General features: G+C 40.3%; 2 protein-coding genes across 2 annotated transcripts; both read left to right on the forward strand.

The window, feature by feature from the left end:
* Positions 1-310: 310 nt before the first annotated feature.
* On the forward strand, positions 311-13,579 carry LOC134066439 (uncharacterized). Its single transcript, XM_062521787.1, has 6 exons — positions 311-363; positions 551-664; positions 1,455-1,599; positions 2,171-2,319; positions 2,536-2,666; positions 13,066-13,579. The coding sequence occupies exons 1-6, from the start codon at positions 329-331 to the stop codon at positions 13,212-13,214; spliced, it is 723 nt and encodes a 240-aa protein (XP_062377771.1). The 5' UTR covers positions 311-328; the 3' UTR covers positions 13,215-13,579.
* Positions 13,580-14,165: 586 nt separating this feature from the next.
* LOC134066434 (uncharacterized) lies at positions 14,166-20,371 on the forward strand. Its single transcript, XM_062521778.1, has 7 exons — positions 14,166-14,343; positions 15,659-15,803; positions 16,060-16,173; positions 16,446-16,590; positions 18,184-18,332; positions 18,745-18,884; positions 19,252-20,371. Exons 1-7 carry the CDS (start codon positions 14,166-14,168, stop codon positions 19,446-19,448), a joined length of 1,068 nt encoding a protein of 355 aa, XP_062377762.1. The 3' UTR covers positions 19,449-20,371.
* The last annotated feature ends 3,086 nt before the right edge of the window (positions 20,372-23,457 follow it).

Raw genomic sequence — 23,457 nt, forward strand, 5'->3', positions numbered from 1 at the left:
TTGTGATAAAGATCTTTCTCGTACTCCTAGAAGATGGCCGAGCGCGACCCTACACGAGTGGCTTTCGTTGTCTCCTCTCTGGTTGCACACCTAATTGCAATGACATTTAACACACTGGCTTCAATTGGCGAACCATCAGGTGAATAACCTTCAGTGAAAGAGCACAGGTGGAACATAGACTTGGTCTGACTGTTAAAACATTTTTTTCCCCCTTTCAGGTGTTTTTCATCAGAGTACAGAGGATGTAACCCAGCTGTATGAGACCGCCATCACACCCGCTAGATGGTCTCTCTTTGTCTGGGATTTCACCTACATCTGGTTGCTGTGTATGCATATATATCTCCTAGCAGGACTCTATAGAAGGTAAGTCTGGTGAACCAGCTGTCTATCTGGTGTCTGTCTGTCTGTCAGGTGCCCATGAAAATATTCTTAAATCAGATAGAAAATCTACATTTGTATGTTCTCAATTCCTTAACTGTTCATAGTTTTATGTGACCTGCTTTGCACCAATGATAACTTCTGTATGACCCGACCGCTAATCTGTTCGCAGAAGAGTTTACTCTTGGATGTATGTGACACCAGCAGTGCTGCCTTATGCCTTCCACGTGGTGTTGATAATAAACATCATCATGAACATTTCCTATCTGTTCCTGTTTGACAGAGAGTAAGTGGCCTTCTATGTAGCGTAGCTTCTATTTTAATGTCCCATGCTATTGTTATTATTATAGGCTATGTTTGATTGAATGACTAATTGTTTATTACATTCTTCTATATTCATTTTTTTATTTGTATTAGGTTATTGTTTGAACTGATTGTTTATTGTTTATATTGCTATTCTACCTGTAGTCTGACCAAATTCTGAGATTGTTCACTGGTAAATTTAATTTAATTTAATTTAAATTAATTTAATTATGTTGACATCTGCTAAATAGCATAGCATAACCATATTTTAGCTAATCATACGCCTACAAGTAACTATATCTCAACTCACATTTTGTTGAAAGCGTGCTAACTTCAAATCACAAGGCTACCTCACTAGACAAAAAAATAGCTTTTTACACTCAACAAATGTGTAGTCCCTCTCTGGACTCAGAGATGTGTTAAAAAAAACAAGTGCAAGTTGTGTTGTTTTCAATGCAAGTTGTGTTCATTTCAGCACATATTGTGCAACAGATAATAAAAGGAAACAACACACACTATATAATATCCCTATAATGGACACAGAGACGCAAGTTGTGATGTTTTCAACACATTCATTTTAAGAGTGTACAATGTGCAATGTAGTTCACAATTTTATCACAGGTGAAAGGACTTTTGCATATGCCTACCTTTTTCTGTCTGATCTTGGTGTCCTTGTACCATGTTAGTGCTCTGAAATGACATGTCATTTTACATGCAGTGATGAGTTAATGTTTTGCATGTTGGTAATTTTGTATGTGTATGTCGTACCGTAGGTTGTTATTGGCATCTCTGATAATGTCTGCGTCGATGGCCTTTACAAACTGCCTTCTAATGTTCTTCTCCTGTTACGGGGTCAAGGTGTATGGAGCCTGGCTGAACAAGCATCACTCTCTTGATCTTTGGCTTCTTCGTATTTTGGTAAAAGAAAATGACTGGAATCAATAATTTTGTTTTTGTTTTGTTATTATTAAACTTGATTGCTCAGTGATTTTGTAACTATCATCCAGATTCAAAATGTAGATTTTTAATTTTTTTAATTGAATTTTGAATATAATCCAACAGGAAAACAAATATGTAAAATGTAAAACATATACTGCACACGACAACTCAAGACAAAAGGAGAGCATTGTTATGAAACTGAATGTAGCAATCATTATATTTCGATTATCTTATTTTCATAATTGTTGGAAGTCATGATCACGATTAATCGATTAATTGCATAATTGCACAGCCCTACTACATTTGTTTACTGCATTTGGGCTCTAAGATGCTCTTGGGCTCTAAGAAAATCCACAAGAAGTCGCAGGTTGACAGTGTTAACCAATTTGGAGCAGAATTAAAATCATTTTTGCATTTTTATTTATAAAGTTAGAAAGGTAAGGCAGTTGGCCAATAACGACATAGAGAATAAATAAACCGAAGAAGTGCTGATGAAAAAAGAGAAGGAAGGAAGAATAAGAGGCTGTTTCTTGATCATTTCATTTCACAGGTGCAAAATGGGGTGGCCATGTATGCAACATTTACAAGTATTGTTACCCTTTTGAAGCTGACCATTGTTCTGCAGTATACAGTGAAGATGAATAGTTCCAACTCCGCCATCATCTCCTTGTCTTTCCTTCTCGCTACGATTCTGATCTGGTAGGACTACAATTCTCATTCAGTTATTTTATTTATTTACGGGTCAGTGACTGGTGGCATTTATAACCAGCTGTCTGATTCATGACTCCATAGAAAGATTCAATGCATGTTATAAAAAATCATGTCATCAGCATGAGTGTGCTTTGGGGAACTGATACAGTAATTTCAGAAGTGTTTACAGTAGTTAAATATCAGACAAGGGTGTTGTTTTCACAGGTTTGCGGTGGAAAACATCTTGCTGGAGAATCATTTCCGCTACATCCTCTCTGTCTACCCAGTGGTGATCCTGGTGCTAGCTGGTATTGTGTCCCATGACTCCATACCTGGCCCTAATGATGTGGTTTCAGGTGAGTTTCCCAGAATGCATTTCAAATATAGATTTCTCTCAGGCAGATGCTTCTATTATCATATTCAGCAATCAATTACACAAACAGAGAAAATGAAACTTGTTTTCCATACATTTCAAAGAAATTTGCTCCTGATATAACAACCTGTGATATACCTAGGTATAGTTGATTCTGTATCAAATCAGACAAAGTTGCTGCATCATCTCAGATTTTGCTCAAAGTTTGTCTACCTAATATTTAGGTCCCACTACTAAGAACTAAGACAAAAAAAATATTTTTGTTAAATTCCAATTCCAAAACCAATTCACCCTTGGTTTTGTATCCTTTTGTACACTCAGAAATGCCTTATCTTGGAGGCCATGTTTTGACATGAATATCTTGAAAAGTATCATTCCTTTAATCATGAAAAACAGACAAACACAACCTCTACTTGTTTTATTATTAGTGTGCTTGCAAAAGCACACTATTGTTCTCCGTGCGTTTCATATACTACTTATTTATCTTAAGTCAAACTTTTGTCTCCCTATCTTGTCCTAGGGATTTAGAGCTAGAGACGCCGTTCCACCTCTCACGCGTCGGTCCTGATGCGAGGATGGTGGCTTGTATACAGCTTTTTGATACGCCTTGTCGTTCTCCCGTTATTCCAGTTTTTCCGGTCGATTTTTTCCCATAGGAATGAATGGAAAAGTGATTTTTGAGCGCTGATGCCCACACATTTTTCCACCTGTAGCCCAAACCGTAAGACATAAAGTCATGAAATTTGGTACACTGATAGAGGAGACTACCCTGATTGACACCACCAGGTTTCATGCTCGCCACTCTCACGCTCTAGCGCCACCAACTGGTCAAAGTTGGAAAACGCGTTCATGCCCGTAACGTTTGATCCGTATGGCCGATTTTGATAAAACTTATACCGTTGGAATCCTCTGACTCAGCTGATTCCAACGCACTATGTGACGTCATTTTCCGCCATGATGGATTTTCCACCATTTTGAATTTTGTCCAAAGTCAAAATAAAGCAACTCTGGCCGCATAGTTCCTCCGATCGTCATGAAACTTGGCACGCGTGATCTACAGACCAAGGCGGATCAACCGCCTTGATTTCGCCTTCATACGTCCAAGCGTTCGCCTGTGACAACCAATTAAATTCAGCGAGCGAAGCCGCCAAACAGGAAGTGTGCCTATCTTGGAAATACTGTGACGTATGAAAGCCATATTTGGTGGGATGACTTGAGACCCCATCCAAAGCACCCTCAATAAATTTGGTGTTATTCGGTCTGTCGATGGCTCTATAATTAGCAAAAACGTGTGTGTTGGCGAATGTATACTATTAAGCAGAATAGCTCATCTTAAATTGCTTAGGTCATGCAGAAATGACATTTCAGAGTGATTTAAGATACAATGTTGATATTTTAAAAAAAAATCAAATCGAGGCCATTCTTGTAAAACATACTGGTGTAATTGTCACGGCACTATGGAGTCATTCCATGTATTTCCATACCTTCATTATGGAATGGTAGTTGACTTCCGCTGGTCAATTGGTCATTGGATGACAAGGATTGTCCGCAACGGTACAATGTGGGTGTGATTCTAGGATGGTCCGCATCGGGATGTCTCATCCTGAGACTGGTATATCTAAGCAATGCCATGGCCCCGAGGGGCAAGTACGGACTTACGCGCTGTTAGGTATAGTTTGTGTTCATTTGGTATATATACTCGACAATCACACGATGTTTCATACTGACGGTGTGTTTTGGATGATTTGTATTGACCTGAGCATTCTGGGTAAACTTCACTCCAAAATTCGCCCTGTCTGAGGATTTTAAGTTTCGTTTTCTGTTGTGATGATCAAGGGGGCAGGCATATTCCCGGAAGTAGAAACACGAAATGAGCTGGTGATCAACACTCTGCTAACTCCCTTGGACGGCCATAGATTTCAGATTTTTTTGCGATCCCATAACTTCATGTAACATGTGCCCTTTGTCTCCCTTATAGCTTCTGTGTATTCTATATAGGGTATCGAAGGCAAAATTAATTCACTTCTTCCCTGTATATTACGTTGGTTTCCCGTAAAGAAGTATTTTAGCATGTCTGTTGTAGGGAAGCTAACGTTCGCCCGTAATGTTTGGATAAGAAGCTGAGTGAGCCTGCACGAAAACCATGACGGAGAGTCATTCGCAAGATCAGTGAAAATGCGTGTAGCCTACGGTAACCTACTGTTTGATATGGTAACGCATTACCTAGAGGCAAGTACACATAATAATAATATTAAAAAACGAACGTTAACAATTTCAGAGGTTTTCGATCTATCAGACGAGTTACAGCAGGCTAACGTCACGAGCTGAGTACGAGTCTGCGCAGTACGACGGAAATTTTGTTTCAGCCCCCTTCCATTGAGAACAACGGAGTCTGTTTGTCCATTTCTTTTAGGTCTATGGTGATGATGAGCAGACGGCTGTGCACAAAAAACATAGATAATTAATTTAACCTTAGACAATTCCTGCAGTTATCCTGAGTAATCCAGCCCTTTACATTCAGAGATAAGATCATTGACAAAAAGTAAGTTTGATACATACATCGTTAATTCACACTGGTATGCAAGAGGTTTGCTAATACACTTACTTGCTCTTGACATGATTTCCATGAAGTAATATACTGTAAGTGTTCAATGAAATTATAATACTTCATGTGTTTAGCTTAAGAATCTACTGTTTAGCGTTTCTACTGTAAGGACGTAGACTAGTCTTGCATCTCTGTACTCTTCTTCTGTTGAGGTGTTGTTGCCTAGTGACGCCCTCTCGTGCAGCCTCATGCTAGTTCATTAGAGACGTTATCTAGTAGTACACCACAGTGTTGGTGAAGTTCATGACGTTAGTTTTGAGTGAGTTTACTGCCAATTACCTTAAGTTGAAGTTGTGTGCGTGTATGACAACAAAAGTAAGTGACCGTAACCTTCGGTCATGTGTATTGGGAGTGGGATGTATCTTTCACGTTGATATGCAAGGACTTAGCATGCTAAACGGAGCATTAGCATTAAGGGTTTGAAATGAAGGAAGCCTGTGTTACTTGTGTGAGAAGTTGAGCGATAGCGATACAGTTTATTTAGTGACCATATTAATGACAGTTTATTTGGTTCTTTACAGACCACTATACATTATAAGTTTATTCATGCTGTTGTATGGTGGAAGAAAACTCAATAAAGAAACTAAGGAGAAACTACTGCTTCACAACCAGTATTCTAACCAAAGATTCTAGCGCTGTATGATCTTTGGTTCTAACTGACGCCATCCAAGCAACACAATCAATTAATCCATACAGTCCTTTAGCTCCATAGACAGTAAAAGATAGCCCTCATTAACAATCTCCGACTGGAGGAAGTTTGTACCTGTGCTGTGCGAGTTAACGCTATTACACAGTACCGTTTACGCCGCTAGATGGCGTTATTGACCACATAATAACTGTAGTCACGAACAAAAAGGTTTCTTTTCTTTCTTGAAGGGGTTAGCGTTGCCATTGCTGTATGTGTGTCCTGGCTTACAATTCAGTTTAATGAGCTTAGTATTCAATGCATATCTGTATGCTGCAGATATATTATCTATAAATAGCCATCTACCTATATTTCTCTGTATGTATGGAATCCTGAATGTCTCTGCTGGAACAATACAAAGTTAAACCCCATCTCTTCTCCGTCCTATATTCTAACCGATATACCATCCAGTATAGTGCCACTACCCTACCTGAATCAGTGCAAACCTATAACCTTCCCAATAATAATAGTAATAATAATTAGGTAAAAATAATAGTTTCTGCTTTAGGGAGAAATCTCAGAATTCCCCTCCAGCTAAGGAAAGTGGGAGCTATGTTTTTAGACTCAGTAGGCAAGCTTATGTGTGGAGACTTAAACTGTGAAGTTTGGCCCACTTATTGTATAGCAGTTAACAATTCTAGGTTCAATGAATTACATCCAACACAAAGTGTTATAGAAAGTATTACTGTGTGTTTCATTTAACTATTGTTCATAGTAAACATTTAATTAATTTAGGCTATGGGTGGTATAGGTGAATTATTACCACACAGTTACTATCTAAAACTAGAAAATGTAATTCCATGGAAGGAATTACCATTGCATGTAAATGCAAAAAGGTTGCTAGCTGTGTAAAACATATTAGGCCTATAGTTAAAAAGACAACTAGGCTAAACTGAAGAATAGATAAATAACAATTACAATTCCAAGTTGGAAAGTCACATTTAAAAAGTGATTTATGAAAATGCATCAAAATTGTGGATATAGGCTATTTTGGAAAATAACTCTTCATTTATTAGAATTTAAAAGACTGAAATGAAGTTGCCAACTTCAAGTTGCAAGAGCTGACTAAGTAGCCTACAGTGAAACGACTGGTAGGATAGCTTACATAGCCTTCATATCTACACTAATGCAGGTTAAAAGTAGGCCTAGGCTGACACCATTGGAATACTGTACGGAATACAATCTCAAACAACGCCAATCAACGATGATGCAGCAACAGGTAGGATATCTAGCAAATGTAACGTTAGCTTACTAGGATAATTTATGTAGACTACACATATTACAGGATGAGCTAGTATGTTCTTCGAAACCGTTTCCAGGTGTGTGAGTGTGATTGTCCTAATAGGAATAAGCGACTGTGAGAAGGCTTGAACCTAAATCAACTAGTAGGCCTGTCTATCAGGTTGGACTTCACTTAAAACGCTGCTCTGTAGAGATGGCTAAAAGCCCTTGTGTAAGCCTTGTTCGCCTTGCAGCCTACCCCGACGTTAAACGTTAGCCTGGAGCAAGTTTGGTTGTCGTTAACTAAATACAGTGTTTACGTTGACGTTAGGTTAGATTGTCTTTAGCTGTTGATAACGTTACCGAGAGCAAACCGGTTAGGCTACTGTAACGATATAAACAAATCAAGTAAGGAGTAGCCTAAGAGACAAGACGATAACGTCCTGGTTTACAGCAGCTGCAGCTGTTACAGCTTAATGAGTAGACGTAACGTAACATTCACGTAGCCTGGTTCAGCGCATCGGCGGTGGCATGGCTTTGGATCAGAGATCCTTGATTACTGACAGCTGCGCACTGACGTAACAATTAATCTTTGCCGCCAAAGGGTCTCAATGTAAACTCTATGGGAATTTTAATTTCTTTTATCGTAAATATCTCAAAAAGTATAAAGTTCACACATTTGAAAAATACATAGAACAAATCTCCGTTACAAGTCCTGTGTAGGAGTGCTTGAATGACGTCAAACGGCTCAGTGGTTTTAGAGCTTTTGATAGTTGATTTTGGTCGGAAGCAGAATAATAATTATAACGATAATAAGAAGAACAGGGATAACAGTACATTGCATTTACATGCAATGTAACTACGTAATCCTTAATTGAGATTTCATTGAAAGTGATAGGTTGAACTTTTAAAAAGGGGTTTTAAAAACTGTTTTTGTACTTTCATTTTATTATGTCATAGCCTACTGAACTGAATTCTAAGAGTTAAAAACAAAGGATAAAATAAATGTTTTGTGATGCTTGCATTGCATAGTATTTCATTTAGGATAAGCTATATTAAAGCAGTTAGAAGTAACAGTAGTCACTTGACATTTCTGAGGATTTGCATATTTCCACCAGGGCAGTGGTAAAGACATTCTTCAGTGGAGGCACCACACAGTTAATCACGCTATCAACATCTTCTTACCTTTTCTTCTGTTATTACTATTCTTTAACTTTATGGTAGACAGTGAGTCCAGCAAATTGAGAACCTAGGATCCTGTTTATGTTTATGAATGTGACTATGTGTATAGTAGCCTATATGTTGAGACATAAGGGTGGAAAAATAGGTTACATTTATATAATGCAAATGATTAAGTTAACAATGTCATTGAATATGTTGTACAAACAAGAAGAGCGAAATGGTAAACTTTTAAGAAATCATCATCCACATCATAGTTTGATGCTGTGTGGGGTTATGGACTTGACAGTTTTGCATGGAATTGCTCATACAGTATATACATATATATATATGTATATGTGTGTGTGTGTGTGTGTGTGTGTGTCTGTGTGTGTGTGTGTGTGTGTGTGCCTTGTTGCCGGTGTACAGTATTTCTGAATCTGAATATGGACAGGAAATGGCATAGCTTTTATCACATGCAACCAATCCAAAATCGATTTCATATTAGGGATGTTAACCGGTGACTGTTTGACCGATGGTTGACCGTATCCACGTTAACCGACCAAAGTTGTCGCTAGTCGGTTAACAAAAAAAAAAGAGAGGCATCTTTAAATTAGCCTAAAGACAGTGGACTAAACGTTACTACAGCTAGCCATCTCATTCCAAGAAGATCTTTTTTTCGTGAAGTTAACAAATTATCCCTCACACTCAATTTTTCATAACTCGCCTGCTTGTAGGCTAGGCTACGTAATAAACCAATAAAAACATTTGGCACGAGGTCACAGCGGTGGCCGGTGCGTCTTTTGCAATCTGGAAGTGCGCTGTTTTATCCATTGGTTTTATCGTGTTGCAGTCTAGGCAACTTTCCGCATAAGATGGGCTTAGATTTGGAAAGACATTACATCTACATTTCAGGAAGGGTCATCAATGGTAACAGATAAGGTAATGATCATCTTTCGTTATTATTGTTAGCACTTCCTCAAACTAAACTGGCGCTGTAGGGGATTTAAAAAAGTGACGTGAGTGAAAGGGCGGCGCCGGGGCTGTGTGTAGCCTATGAGCGGGGGACAGAGAGATGAGAGTTGGGAAATTGCGTGGCTGTTATTTCAAATAGCATAATTTATTTTAAATGAACCGGTTAACCGGTTTCAACCGGCTAATGAGCCTCGGTGGTCGGTCAAGAAAATTTGTAGTTTTCGCCATCCCTATTTCATATTCAGACACGTTAACCAGTAACAGCCTGGTTGCTTTGACATATCAACACCAAATTTGATCCTATTACACCATTTGAACAGGTGAGTCGTCCTATTTATTCTACCATCAATTTGAGGCTATAACACATTGCAACTTACTCAACAGTGAGTAAACAGCAGATGTTCCCGCAATACTCCTAACATTACTCGTATTTGTTCTAGAAACATGCCTAGTTCCTTAGGCTCCTTCCTTCTTTCACTGGTTACGTGTTTCATGCTGGCTACACGTGAACAACTCATACATAATTCAACACAAGGTCTACAGACCTTAGAGGTGTACATTTCATTTCCATACATCAAAGCATTCGCCCATGGCAGCCAATCAAATTCGATGGCGAAGCCTCCAAACAGGAAGTGAGGTCAAATCTCGGAAACGCTTTGAGGTGTCAAGACCATATTTGGTGGGACGATTTTGGACACAATCCAAAGTAGCCTTAGTAAATTTGGTGTAATTTGGCCACTAGGGGGCGTCGCAATTAGCAAAAATGCATTTTGTCTCATATCTCTTTACATCTTTGGGATGACATCCACATTTTTACATTGGAGGTGCTCTGGGACATACCACTGATGAACCTAGGCAACCCGTCACGTCAGTGTAAGAATTTGGCAATCGAGGGTAACGCCGCCAAACTCGAAGCAGCTTTGCGTCTTGGCCAAACTTTAGCGTTTTGACCTGAGGGCGAGCGGTCGCGTCTCCTGCCGGAGCGCTTTCGCGGCGCGTCGGAGCAAGCACACTTCGCACTTTCCCACCGGGAAATGCATTCTAGTTGTTTTTTTTTTTTTTTTAAAGTATATTTTTTGGGCTTTTTGCCTTTATTATTACAGGATAGTGAAGAGGTAGACAGGAAACAAGTGGGAGAGAGAGATGGGGTGGGATCGGGACATGACCGCAGGCCGGATTCGAACCTGGGTCCCCGTGGGCACTCGGACCCGTATATGGTACGAGCGCTGTAGCCTGCTGCGCCACAGCGCCCCCCTACTTGTTTTATTGTTAAAATCTGTCAATCATTTTGCACTTTTTCCCCAATCTAGGGCCTTGTAGGAAATCAATGAGAATGCCATACAACTTTTAAAGGGATAATCCGGAGTGAAATGCACTTTAGATCAATTTTTTCGGACTATTGGGAGTACATACGTTGAGTTGACACCAGAATCATGTCATTCGGATGTATTTTGAGAAAGTTCGAGTTCACAGTTTTTAGCTAAAACTCGTTAGCCTGGAAGTGACCCGGGCATGTCCTTTCGCCGCTACAAAACGCTATTTTTATACTTCTTCTACTGTTCCAAACAACACTACACTTACGTGGTAGTGAGTAGAGGGTCCCTAAAGCCAAACCGAAGTATCCCCACGTCTTTATGTGGTCGGATAGAGAGTCCAGAATGAATTTAATCGAGTCCGTACCTTTCCGGAAATGTTATTAAAGTGTTGGTAAAGCGTTGCCAGCTGCAGCAGCAACATTTCCGGAAAGGTACTGACTCGATTAAATTCATTCTGTACTCTCTATCCGACCACATAAAGACTTGGGGATACTTCGGTTTGGCTTTAGGGACTCTCTAAATCCCTTTAATGGATTAGTCATACTTAGAACATGTTCGTCTTCCACCCACAAAGTTTGGGCTGCCTAAACACTTTTCATTACAACGCCCACACATTGCTTAACAGACAATGTGGTTTTCAAGTCGTAAAACAATTTCAAGGGCTGAAAATCAATTAGAATGACAAACTTTTAATGGTTCAGTCATACTGAGAGCATGTTTGTCTCCCCCCCTACAAAGTGTGGGCTGCCTATGAGAGGCACTTTTCATTACAGTATAACGCCCACACATTGCTTATCATACAATCTGGTTTTCAGGTTGTAAAACAAGTCATTTCAAATTTCAGTATGGAGACATAGGATTCGAAAATGGCCTTAGTTTTGGGACCCATTCTTGATATAGACAAGGGCCTGGTTTCCCAGAATTGTTAAGAAGCTCTTAAGTGCTAAGAACTTCTTAGGAGCGTTGTAAGAATGTTCTAAGAACGCTCCTAAGAAGTTCATAGCACTTAAGAGCTTCTTAGCGATTCTGGGAAACCCGGCCAAGGTCTGTACAAAATCTGAGACTGTGCAGCAACAACCATTTCTGATTAAGACAGGCAAACTAGGTTCACTTTAGATTAGACACCGCATTGGCATATTCTGAAAGGGGGCGCTGGCTTGCCGTATGATTGCGTGGGCTTTTAAAAAGGTCAGGTGTGGATAGAGGGTGGTTGTTGGCCCTGTGGTTTGAGGTGAGTTTCCCAGAACGGATTTCAAATATAGATTTTTTCAGGCAGATGCTTCTATTTTCATATTTAGCAATCAATTACATTCTACTGCTAGATGATCAGTCAGCACCTTATGTGGGTGCCTGGTGTGTTCCTTGTCCCAGGCTTTTTGTAAATGTACATGTAAATGTATGTAAATGTACATTTGTTTAGCACATTATCATACACAGTGGTCATTCAATGTGTGTTACATTGTTATGACACAAGATTAGTCAGTATATACAATATACTGTATGTCAAAAAGTAAAATAAACAGCACTATAAAGACAAAATAAAGTTAATCAAGAAACAAATGATGACATGACAATTTATGACATAAAGTCAATTCTAAACTTTTTGGAGTTCTTCAAAATGACTGGGGCTTCTTCTTGTCGCAGTCTACCTTCCTCCTTCTTTTGAACTGTAAAACAACCAGAGGCCTGCAAGTGGCTGGTTGGCCCAGTCCTCAGAAAAAGCTATCACTGGTATCTCATTTCAGGATTAGCTTCATATCCAAAAACAAGAGAAGGCGCGCACAAATAGTGCAGGTGCTGGACCAAAAAGATGTGAAAAGTAATGATAATGGTCCGCACACTGATAGCAGTTCCCAGGTTTATTTAGCACAATGTTTCGGACCATTAGCTTCATAAACTCTTACCATGTTTATCAGCGCACCAGGTTAGGGTCTTCAGGTGGACAGATGTCATTCTTTTCATTAGACCCCTGCACGTACAGCCATGTGTCGCTCAGCCCCCCACCTCTGGCACTCTCTGCCTCCCTACTGTACATTCAACCCGTCCATAAGCAGTTTCAAATCTCACCTAAAAACTCGTCTTTTCAGATAGGCCTACTCCCTTTCATTTTCATCTGCTTTTACTGCAACAACCCCACCCTTTCTATTATTCTATCGTATTATTATTATTTTTTTTTGTGTGTGTTATTTTATTGCCTGTTTTCTTCTGAAAAGTTTTGTTTGATAGACTGAACGTTTTATTGTTGATTTTGGTGACCTTTAGTGTCGAGAAAGGCACCCATAAATAAAATGCATTGTTATTATTATTATTATTATTATTAACATTAAATATGCCTGAGTCAGAATGCTGTAATGTACACCAGCTATAGCGTGTTTGTGAAATGCACATTGACGGCTCATCTGTGACCTTCCTCTCTGTCCAGCGGCCCTCCTGGGCGTGACCTGCCTACTCCTCCTCGTGCGGATCTCCCTGGTGGTGTGGCGCCACTGCCGGCACCCTCTCTACCAACCCGATATGCCGGTGATGTCACCGATGGAACTGGTCAGGACGCAGAACCAAGTGTTTTTCTAGATACAGTACAGGCAATGGGACGCAGGTGAGGGATGGTAGGGGCTAGTTCTAGGAACTGGAACTACAGGGGCTGGATCCTGTCAGAGGCGGACATCCTGGGGCCAGAAAATGAAAGTCCTGCCTTATATTATTTCTACCTGTGCATTTAACACAGGTGATATAACTAATTATCTGATCTACCTGGCTGCTGATTAGGATTTGCTGGTCTACTAAAATGGTTGGGTCAAACACTTGGCAGGATTTTCATTTTCCGAACCCGGGATGTCCACCTTTGGATCCTGTTATGTAGATTTGAAAGATGTCTGTCTCCCGTCTTAAATGCATTGGTGTTGTAATGATTGAATATGCCAGAGCATGTTGTGGGAGTCCACCATACCTGCAGACTGCCAAAAGTGCTATATGCTTGTGGGAGGGAACCATGTGGTCTTTATAAAGTAATAACATATTTTTCAATAAAAGGCTGTAAGCAAACCTGGATTTATTTGTATTTTTATTATTATTTATTCATTTGTTTATTTAGATAGATAGATAGATAGATAGATAGATACTTTATTGATCCCCAAGGGGAAATTCAAGTCCATTTATTTATTTACTCAGATTTGTAGTATGAATTCGTCTTGAACTGAACTTTTATATTATGATGAACTGATATAGGTAAGGCAAGTAGAAGTTATAAATAGTTTGAGTTCATTGAGTTCATCAAAATAATTTATAGGTATACAGACAAGTGTACACACACACACACACACACACACACACACACACACACACACACACACACAAACACACACACATACGGTAAACAGACTCATCTCTCCACCCTCCCCTTCCCCCAACTTCACCCATTTATTGATCAAGCAATCATTTACAGAGTTGTGACCTATAAAAACGTATTGAGTGCAAAGGTCAAAGTCTGCAAGTTCAGGTGTGTATATATTGTTGTGGGATTGTATGAGTTTTGTAGAGAAGAATCCACCAGCAGCTGAGATGGAGACGGGATACGACATGTGGTTCGGCACGAAAGAAGGGCGGCAGATCCTGAAGCACTTGGCGTGCGTCTGCCTAGCCTCGCTTAGCTTCACGGCATCTCTGCCCTTCATTTGCTGGGCCCGCGGCCCAAGCCTTCCAGGTGAGTCACCGCTGTATGAGCGTCCCCTGTGGAACTCCTGTGGGAGTAGGCTAGCTACGCTAAGCCCCATTTGGGAATGTAAGTGAAAAGAGACCATGTAATGTTAATGTAATTTCAGCAGTTACAGGCAAAATGACAGCGTCTCATGGTCCACACAAAGATTTGTGAGAGACCAACTAAGGGAGGGTGATTCAGATGAAGGTCCATCAGCATATGAGTAGTGGGCTTCTCAGTCTGTAGAGGTACAGCAATTTCCCGTTTAAGTGTTGTGTATAAGCTGCAAGACAGTGTTTTATAAAGTAAAAAGTATAAAGTAAAAAGAAAACCATATTGATAACCATATTGATGCCCCCGCCCCGTGTATTAACCTCTTTCAGCTGAAGAAATGTTGCTAAATCAATGTATAAGCCGCCACTAATAGTTGAGAAAATACGACTATAGAAAAAAAGAAACCAGAGGGAAAGTGTGCGAGGGCATTGCACCATGTAGCTTCCTCTCTCACACAGCGCCAAATTAAATATGATCAATATCTGATGTTAGTAAATATGGTGTCAAGCGGCAAAGGATGATCTTCTGATCAGGTCTCATTGAGTGCATCAGATCTGGAATGAGTATCAGAGAGCATCACAGGCACAACTGTGAGTGATTATTGATATTTCACTGGCAAACATACTGTATGAAGAAGAGTACACAATTTAAGTATGTTTTAATTCTTCAAAGAGAAATGTGAGGTCAAATACATGTTTCACTCCCCAGACCTGTTTCAGCACATAGAGTAGTCCATCAGATCATAAAAAAATGTCAGTGCAATTTGAAAAGTCCGTGCAATTATCATGGGCATTTGTTTCTCCACTTATACTGCAACTTCTCTTGCTGCTGTTCACACAATAAAGAAACTGTGATGGATTCCTAGTTTTAATCAGTTTTCAACACACTTTAAAGGGGGTACCCAATTCATCAGGAAATGCTGAAATGGGTCACCCACGACTACCAGGTGTTCCAGGCTTGCACCGGCAATGTTAGAGACATTGAACTACAGTGTTGCTTTAGCTTGCTCCATCACATTGACACAGAGACGTATATGTTTGGTAGGCAAATAGCTACTTTGAAGGGAGGCTTAGTGCTCTATTGCTCAAACTTTACCTGCTCAAACTACACCGGCCCAAACTACACTGGCCCTGTCACCCAGAGTGCCCCTTTTAAACTCTCTGACAAAGAGAGGTAATCCAGGAAACTTTCAACTGCCAAATACACCACACTGCTCAGAGAGGTATTTGAGGAGTCATTAGTCTCTATTCTGTACTGTTTGTTATAGGTGTGTTTGAGACAACCAAAGAGAATATGTCCAATGCCTTCCCCATTGAGATTAGCATGGACAGATGGGCAGACTACATGGACATTGCCGTTCCAATCTTCAGCATGGTTGTTCTCTATTTTTCACTTTCTCTGGTCCTCAAAAGGTTTGTATATTCATATGTGCTCATGATTATATTGTAGCAAGCTTTATGCTTTTTTAAAATAAGAGTATATGTATAATAAAAAATAATAGTGATATGTTATCATATTATCTTATCATCAAAAGGATTATATTGACGCTGGGAACCCAAATAAATGTTTCATTTATTTAATGAAATTTTAAAGTTTAGCTGTTGCCTTTAAAGTTGATTCGAACAGAGGCGAAGTGTTTTGATTTACTGAAATGTGATTTCATTCCAGTAATGACTTTGGCCCAGTTTGCTGCAACCCCGAGGTCCACCCTCCCCGCTTCTATTTGACTTGGCCTGTGATCTGTGTCACACACATAGGTGGACTCTTTCTTTGGGATCGAGGGTAAGCCTGAGTTCATTTGGCTCTATTTCTCATCACTTGACTAGGTACCAAGAAAAGTGCAATACTAGACCCAGCTCTTCTCTTCTGCACTGAAAGCTGACTGTTGAAAATTCTGGTCTTATAGTAATTTCATTCACATCTCTTCATGTCCTTCTTCTCATATGAGTTAAATTGAGTTAGGTTTCAAACAAGTTAGTAATAATGATGCTTCTTGTGATTCTTTCTACCTCTTCTATTAATAATGTATTCATTCACAATGATGTGTTCCGCAGAGAGATCCTGCAAGCCTTCTGCCTGAGGATGTTTCCTCCGATGCTTGGCTTTTATATGCTGTCTGTTTCTTACACCAACTTGCAACGCTACAGACCTTGGCTCCATATCACCTCCTCAAGACTCGCCTGGTTCACTTACTACACAGTATGTATCCAGCATCCACACCCAGTCTCAACTATGTCATTTAGAAAGTGTGCATGCATATATATTGTGCAGTGGGGAGAATAAGTATTTGAACCCAATGCTAAGGTTGACTGAAAAGAGAAATAGTTAGCCTATTAGCCTGTTTGATGTTCATTGAGCTCAATTCAAATCAATCCAGCTAATAGGCTAACTGAAAACACCATGCCAATCTCTAGGTATGGTGAAGGGTGATGTGGTGATGTGATGATGTGGGGCTATTTTAATTCCAAAGGCCAAGGGAAACGTATCAGGATGCATAGTATCCTGGGTCCATGAAATAGCTGGCCTTTAAAAATAAAAACATAAAAATCCTCCTGCCTCTATGGGAATTTAACATGGGACATAGCCTAATCATTTTTTGATTAAGGCATTAGGATCAATTTCCAAAAGATGAGGGCAGTGACCTGCAGTCTCAGATCTAAATCAGATAGAAGTCTCGTGCCTTTTTTATCAGACAATGAAGAATCAGGGAACAGCACAGAGTGTTACACTCAATCAGACTCATCGATCCCTGCCTTGAACGTTACTCACTGATAAAACAATCTTTAATCAGGTTGTTAATGTCCAATTACATTATAAAGCCTCTTTTCCAGGTGATAAACCAGTTAGGCTACTAATTGCCTCTTGCCGAGGTATAACGTTATCGTGGTTGTAAAACTAGCCTGACCCAGAGTTGCTCCACCTGGAAACACCTGGTTTTAAAATCACTTGTGTGTTCGCTTGAAAACACGAAAGTTGAGGTTCATTCTTTGCTAGCAAGTGACAGGGACAGTAGGATATTTGTTTACGCAAGAGGGACAGAGAAGTAGCCATCCAGCAAATACAAGCCATATAGGAATATGGAGCTAAGCACGGGATTGGAATCTCCTGGTGGATGTCAGAAGGCAACAGCTTAGTTCCACAGTGTATTGCTGGGATTGTTGTGAGACCAGACATGATGTTGTATTGGAGTGTGGTTGAGCGCATTGTTTACTTTATCGAGCATTTAGAGATGTGATGGAGGAAGAAGTGAAAGTATGCAACTCTGGTAGCGGAAGTTAAGGGAGCATGGCTCGCAAGCACAAACCACACCAGTGGAGATGGGTATTAGAGGCCCTGCAATAAAGCAGGTCAGCCAGTCAGAGGCAAACCAATGGCTATGACTAAAGCCCTCCCACACTACTCAGGGTCACTCTGTAACCTGAAATGACTCTTTCTGTGTCTCTCTGTCTCTGTCTGTCCGACTGTCTCTCTGTCTCTGTCTCTGTCTGTCCGTCCGTCTGTCTGTCTGTCTCTGTCTCTCTCTCTCTATTTCTGTGTGGGTTACAGCAATCAGAATGAGAAAATATCTATGTATTGATTTTTGGTGCATATTTTAAACATTTAAATGCGTACTGTTTCACCATAATGTCAGATATCAGCAAAACTTCACCTGTAAGTAGCAGCCTACCATTGGCAACTACAACAGCAATCAGAATGAGAAAATGACACCAATCAGAATAAGAAAATGTCTTTCAAAAACGAATATCCAGCAAATATCAAACCTGCTGCTAACTTTTACCCGCTGGGTTGCAGACACAAAACAGCTTGGCCGTGTCAGCTTGGTGGAGTCTGATTGAAGCTCTGATTAATCTGGGTGTCGTGCTGAAGTACACCATTGGCCTGCAAGATCCACTCGTCAGCTGTGTGGTACTCACTCTACTCTTCCTGGCCATGCTTCTATGGTAAAGACCTGTGTGTGTGTGTACTGTATGTGTGTGTGTGTGTGTGTGTGTGTGTGTGTGTGTCTGTGTCTGTGTCTGTGTCTGTGTGTGTGTGTGTGTGTGTGTGTGTGTGTGTGTGTGTGTGTGTGTGTGTGTGTGTGTGCCTATGGTCCGGCTCAAATCCTTTTCATCACTGTTTTCAGTAACATGCCAATGCCATTCATCTCATTGTGATTCCACTGTAAAATTCATTGGTCGTAACTTGTAGCATTGGTGTTCTTCAATTTGACTCCAAGCATTGAATACATTCGATTCATACAGATGTTTACTCAAACTGTCAAGTGAAGTGGAATTTTCATTGCAAAGGAAACAGTGTTGGATAAAAACCTACCTTGAAATGAAAGAGTTAACACTCCCTTTACTTTTTCCTCAGGTTTATCCTTGAGACCTTTGTGTTCATGAATTATATCCACAAAACGTTCACGGTGTACCCCGTTATAATCGTGGGACTGGGAGCGATGTTTACCAGAGGATACCTATTTCATGATATGGCCCCCAGCACCATTTACTGTGGTAAGGTGCATATTTACATTGAAAGCATACAGTGCATTCAGGAAGTGTTCCAAGGAAGATTCCCTTTTTTTGGCTGCAGCCTTATGCTAAAATAGTTTAATAACTTAAGTCAACAGGTTAGTTTATAGTTAAGACAACAAAATGTAAAAACCTAAAGGGTTTGGAAAACTTTCAAAATGTGCTGTATGTGGTAGCAATTGTAATGTATGTAGTCATAATGTAGTGATTGTAAATATTGTAAAGAAAAATATAGTTCTACTATAATTATTAGATGCAATGCATGCATGGCCTCAACTAATTGTGATAGCATTTTTAAGCGTTTTTTGGCATACAGTTAATAATCATTACTGGCTATATCTCCCTCCAGGATTCCTGATGCTGGTGGCAACAGCGATGAACTGCGTCATGTTGTGCAGGCAATGCTGTGACTCCAGACTTCAGTCCTCGGATTCTACTCTCAAACTGGCGTCGTCCATGCCAGAGCACTGCCCATCAGTGAGCCAGACAGTAGACAGACTGGGTATGCAGGGAGGTCATAAGGAATATGGCGTAAGAGTTCAGTGATTACTTCTGACTCCACAAAGGGGAGATGTGTAATGGTGACTCTGTGGTAATTATCTTGGGTGATATGGGGTCAGTGCCAGGCTGTAACCCTCTGTAGCGGTTTCCCGTCGGATATACTGTAGGTGGGATACTTTTGTCTGCTTTTCCTTTTTTTGAGAAGCTCAAAATGAAGGTGAAGAAGATGCCACTGAAATACATCTGGGCAATTACATTGAGGCATATTAATGCCAAATGCCAAATCAATTAACCCCTATTAGAAACCTGGTGACCTTCACAATGACCCTGACAATGAGGTGAATAGATTCTTACAGCGACAGGGTTTTCCGCTCATTTGTCTTCCATTGGGCTTCTCCATCACTTGGTAACAGCTCAACTCGACTCTACTCCTTTTTTAGGTTTTCCATTAGCGAAAACTGGCACTATTTTTGGGATCACCTCTGTTGAGGTTCCAAGCGAGCTGAGATGATACCAAAAGGTGATGTTGTTGTGATGTGATGGTGAAGTTGTTTTGCTATGGCAATCGGCTAGCTTATGGGGGTACTTTTTTGCAGTGGAAAACGAACACCTGGTACCAAAATCGTGTAGAGTCGGATCGAATTGAGCTGATACAATGAGAAAGCCCCAAAAGTGACTAGACAGATGGTCAGAGAACTGTCTACACATGTCAGAGAAGAACAGACATCAGTGTTAGAATCAGTTGTTCCTCATCTCAAATATTATTTCAGTTTGCATGGTACAGACAAACCCTGGTGTTCATGATGACTCCTTTTACATATTATCTTGATTGACAGGTGTCTCAGATAGTAATGAATGTAATGTCGTTTTTTTTTACTATTGTTTTTTCCTGCTTTGTAAATGTTGTATTCTCTCTGAATTTGTTGTAAATGCATGGCTTAAATAAAGTACAGTATGTTTGATGTGTAGACCTCTGACTATTTGACAGATTCTTTATTCACAGAAACACACATTTTCAAAAAATAGTACTGTAGTGAGATAACCTATATTATTCCTATTGATGGTGTTTTTCGACCAATATTGAAATGGTCCTTGAACCAGTTTTGTACAGAAATCTTTGAAACTTGGTGATGCTATTTAGTGAACAGTGTGAACTAGCCCTCATTTCCACCGGTTTTGACCAGGACCTACAGTAGGATGCCTTAACGTATGGTGTATGGTGTGCATAATTGACTAATTGAATGCATTAAATGACACACCCACATCCCTGGGCTGCAGGACCCACCTGAGATACTGGAATATGTAGCTCACAATTACGTCTACAGCCAGCAGATGGCAGCACTTACATGATCTTGAGTAATTCACTGATCTCACGGCTGTCATAAGAGAATGCTAGAATACACAGACAAAGCTCTAAAGGTTCCAGAATCCATACCGTCATTTCCCGACTATTAGCCGCATTGATTTTGCTAAATTTCTTCAGCTATGAGGTTAATACAGTAGAGCAGTTATTATGGTGTTAATATGGTTTTGTTGCTTTTAACTTGCATCAAACACTGTCCTGCGGCTTATACACAATGCGGCTTATATGCGGGAAATTACTGTAGTGATGCTGGATGTGGAAATAAACGACCAGATGGAACAAATAGAAAGCCGCTATTCACTCTGGTAACAAAGACTACTACTAGTCTACTACTAGAGTGCTACTTTCAAAAAGAACAGATTTTGTCATTCACTGTACTACAAAGTCTAGAATCCTATCAGGTGACCAGCTAACTATCATCTGTGGAGGGTACCTATTACTGTACAGTAATATCAGAATAAAACATATTTAGAAATCCCACTTCAGAGTGTTTAGTTAGATTAACAGGATTCTGCTTTTTGTCAATTTACAACATATTGGAAGCCCATTTAGTGCTAAGGGGGTTCTTCAACGGGTCTAAAAACAACCTGCAACACTATTACATAGTGAAATACCAGCCGTTCAAAGTGCACATCAGCAATGTCAGAGACTTCATTCTCCTTATCTTAGGTCAGTGTGACATTAAAATGAGTTTGTAGCCATTTAAGGTTAAACAACTCCATTGTGCTGCTTTGATAAAGTATTTCAGCATATTATCGCTATATTCTGTGTTTATATACAATGACACATAAGGGAAAAGTATGAATTAACTTAATTAATCGGGCTTCCATGGGCTCAGTTCTAAAGAGGCAAACCTCTTGCGAACCGCGAACCGTTTTGTTGACAGTGCTGGGCTGACAGTGGCTCATCAGGAGGTAGGAGAGTCGCCCAGCAAGTGGGAGGTTGCTGGTTTGAGCCCATCCTCCTGACTCGCTTGTTGTGTCCTTGAGCAAGACACTTAACCCCAGTGCTCCCGGCGAGCAGGTTGGCACCTTGCATAGCAGCCTCGGCCATCAGTGTGGTATTCTCATTTATGCTTTGATGCCGGAGAAGCAGCACACATTTAGCTCTTGTTGCATTTCTTGAGACGCTTAAACATTTAAATAAATTGTTTAAAGAGAGACTATGCAGGTTTGGCGATGTCTTAGCTGTTTTCTCGTTTTACACTTGCAGGTTTCTCTGCAGAGTTTCCCCTACAGCTTTGAGTGTATATTTTACAACACTTCTCAATCGGTCAGTCTGCCTTTTCATGAGTAAGATCGCGAGGCTGCGTGACTTTCTGTTTGTCAGTGCACCGACCAAATTCATAAAAGGCATTCCAGCCAGGTCAAAGTCAATGGATTCTACAGCCTGCACTCAACCATGTCTTGTCACTGGAATACGCACCGGACTATAGACTTGGTCAAAGTGCACCATTGAGATCAGGCTTTTAGTGCATCTGTGTAATCGGTGTGTGGAGAACGTACTTCCAGTGTAATGTCGTTTGAAGTGGACAGGGAGATCACTGCTTGTATCAAGTGTGCCCCATGTGACTCAGAAGTAGAGAGTGTGTGTGTGTGTGTGTGTGTGTGTGTGTGTGTGTGTGTGTGTGTGTGTGTGTGTGTGTGTGTGTGTGTGTGTGTGTGTGTGTGTGTGTGTGTGTGTGTGTGTTTGCGTGTGTGTGTGCGTATGTGTGTGTGTGTGTGTGTGTGTGTGTGTGTGTGTGTGTGTGTGTGTGTGTGTGTGTGTGTGTGTGTGTCTGTCTGTCTGTCTGTCTGTCTGTCTGTCTGTGTCAGTCATAAACAACATAAATTGAAACATGGCCAGCGCAGACTGAAGAGTGCCATCAAATGACAGCTGATAGCGTTGTTGATCTTTCTGTGCAGGACTCCGATTGGCTATATAATTAGACGCTTTGGACAAGCCTCCAGTCAGGCTGAAATGTTTGAGTTACTGTGGCTGGGACTGGGACTGAGTCCAAGCCTCTTTTTTTTAAAGAACAAAAGTTTTTTTGTGGGATTTTCTAATTGATTTTTAATTCTCCAAAGGCTTGCCTCCTCAGAGAAATACAGCATACACGAGTCTGTCTTTGCAATTAAATGTCCTAGTATAATTATTATAACAATTATTCGACAGACTGGGGGTGGTGGAGGCAGGAGTTAAGATTTTCACTCCTCGTCTTTAGCTCTCCCCTCTGTCGGTATGCTCAATGTAAATTGGCTGGCCTAATTGACCTGGCTATCAAAGAACATGAGAAGTAACACTTCAGGTAATTACTAACTATTTCAAATGTTAATGACATTTTAATGAAATTTCAGCAACCTTTTCTGATGGAGGTAAATCAATCACAAGGTCAAAATGTAGCGCAAAAGAACTTCTCCTTTACTCTTGAGAAGTTAAAATTGGGAGAATACATGCAGCCAGGTCAAACTGAGATATAAAAACTCTCTTAGACAGCAAATAACACATTTTCTTGGCAGTCAAACAACATGCTGTCTGATAATCAAGTCCAGTACAGTACATACAGTATCTAGAACATCTGAACTATAAAGAAATAAAAGAGTGAGTGGTTTTGTACCTGAAATCTGAAATATTATGTTCCATGAACAGAGATTAAAAACAGTGAGATGATTATAATCTGAAACCTGAGACAGTCTCTGTGAATGTTGCAGA

This window comes from Sardina pilchardus, chromosome 19 (genome assembly GCF_963854185.1).
Source record: "Sardina pilchardus chromosome 19, fSarPil1.1, whole genome shotgun sequence".
NCBI lineage: Eukaryota > Metazoa > Chordata > Actinopteri > Clupeiformes > Clupeidae > Sardina > Sardina pilchardus.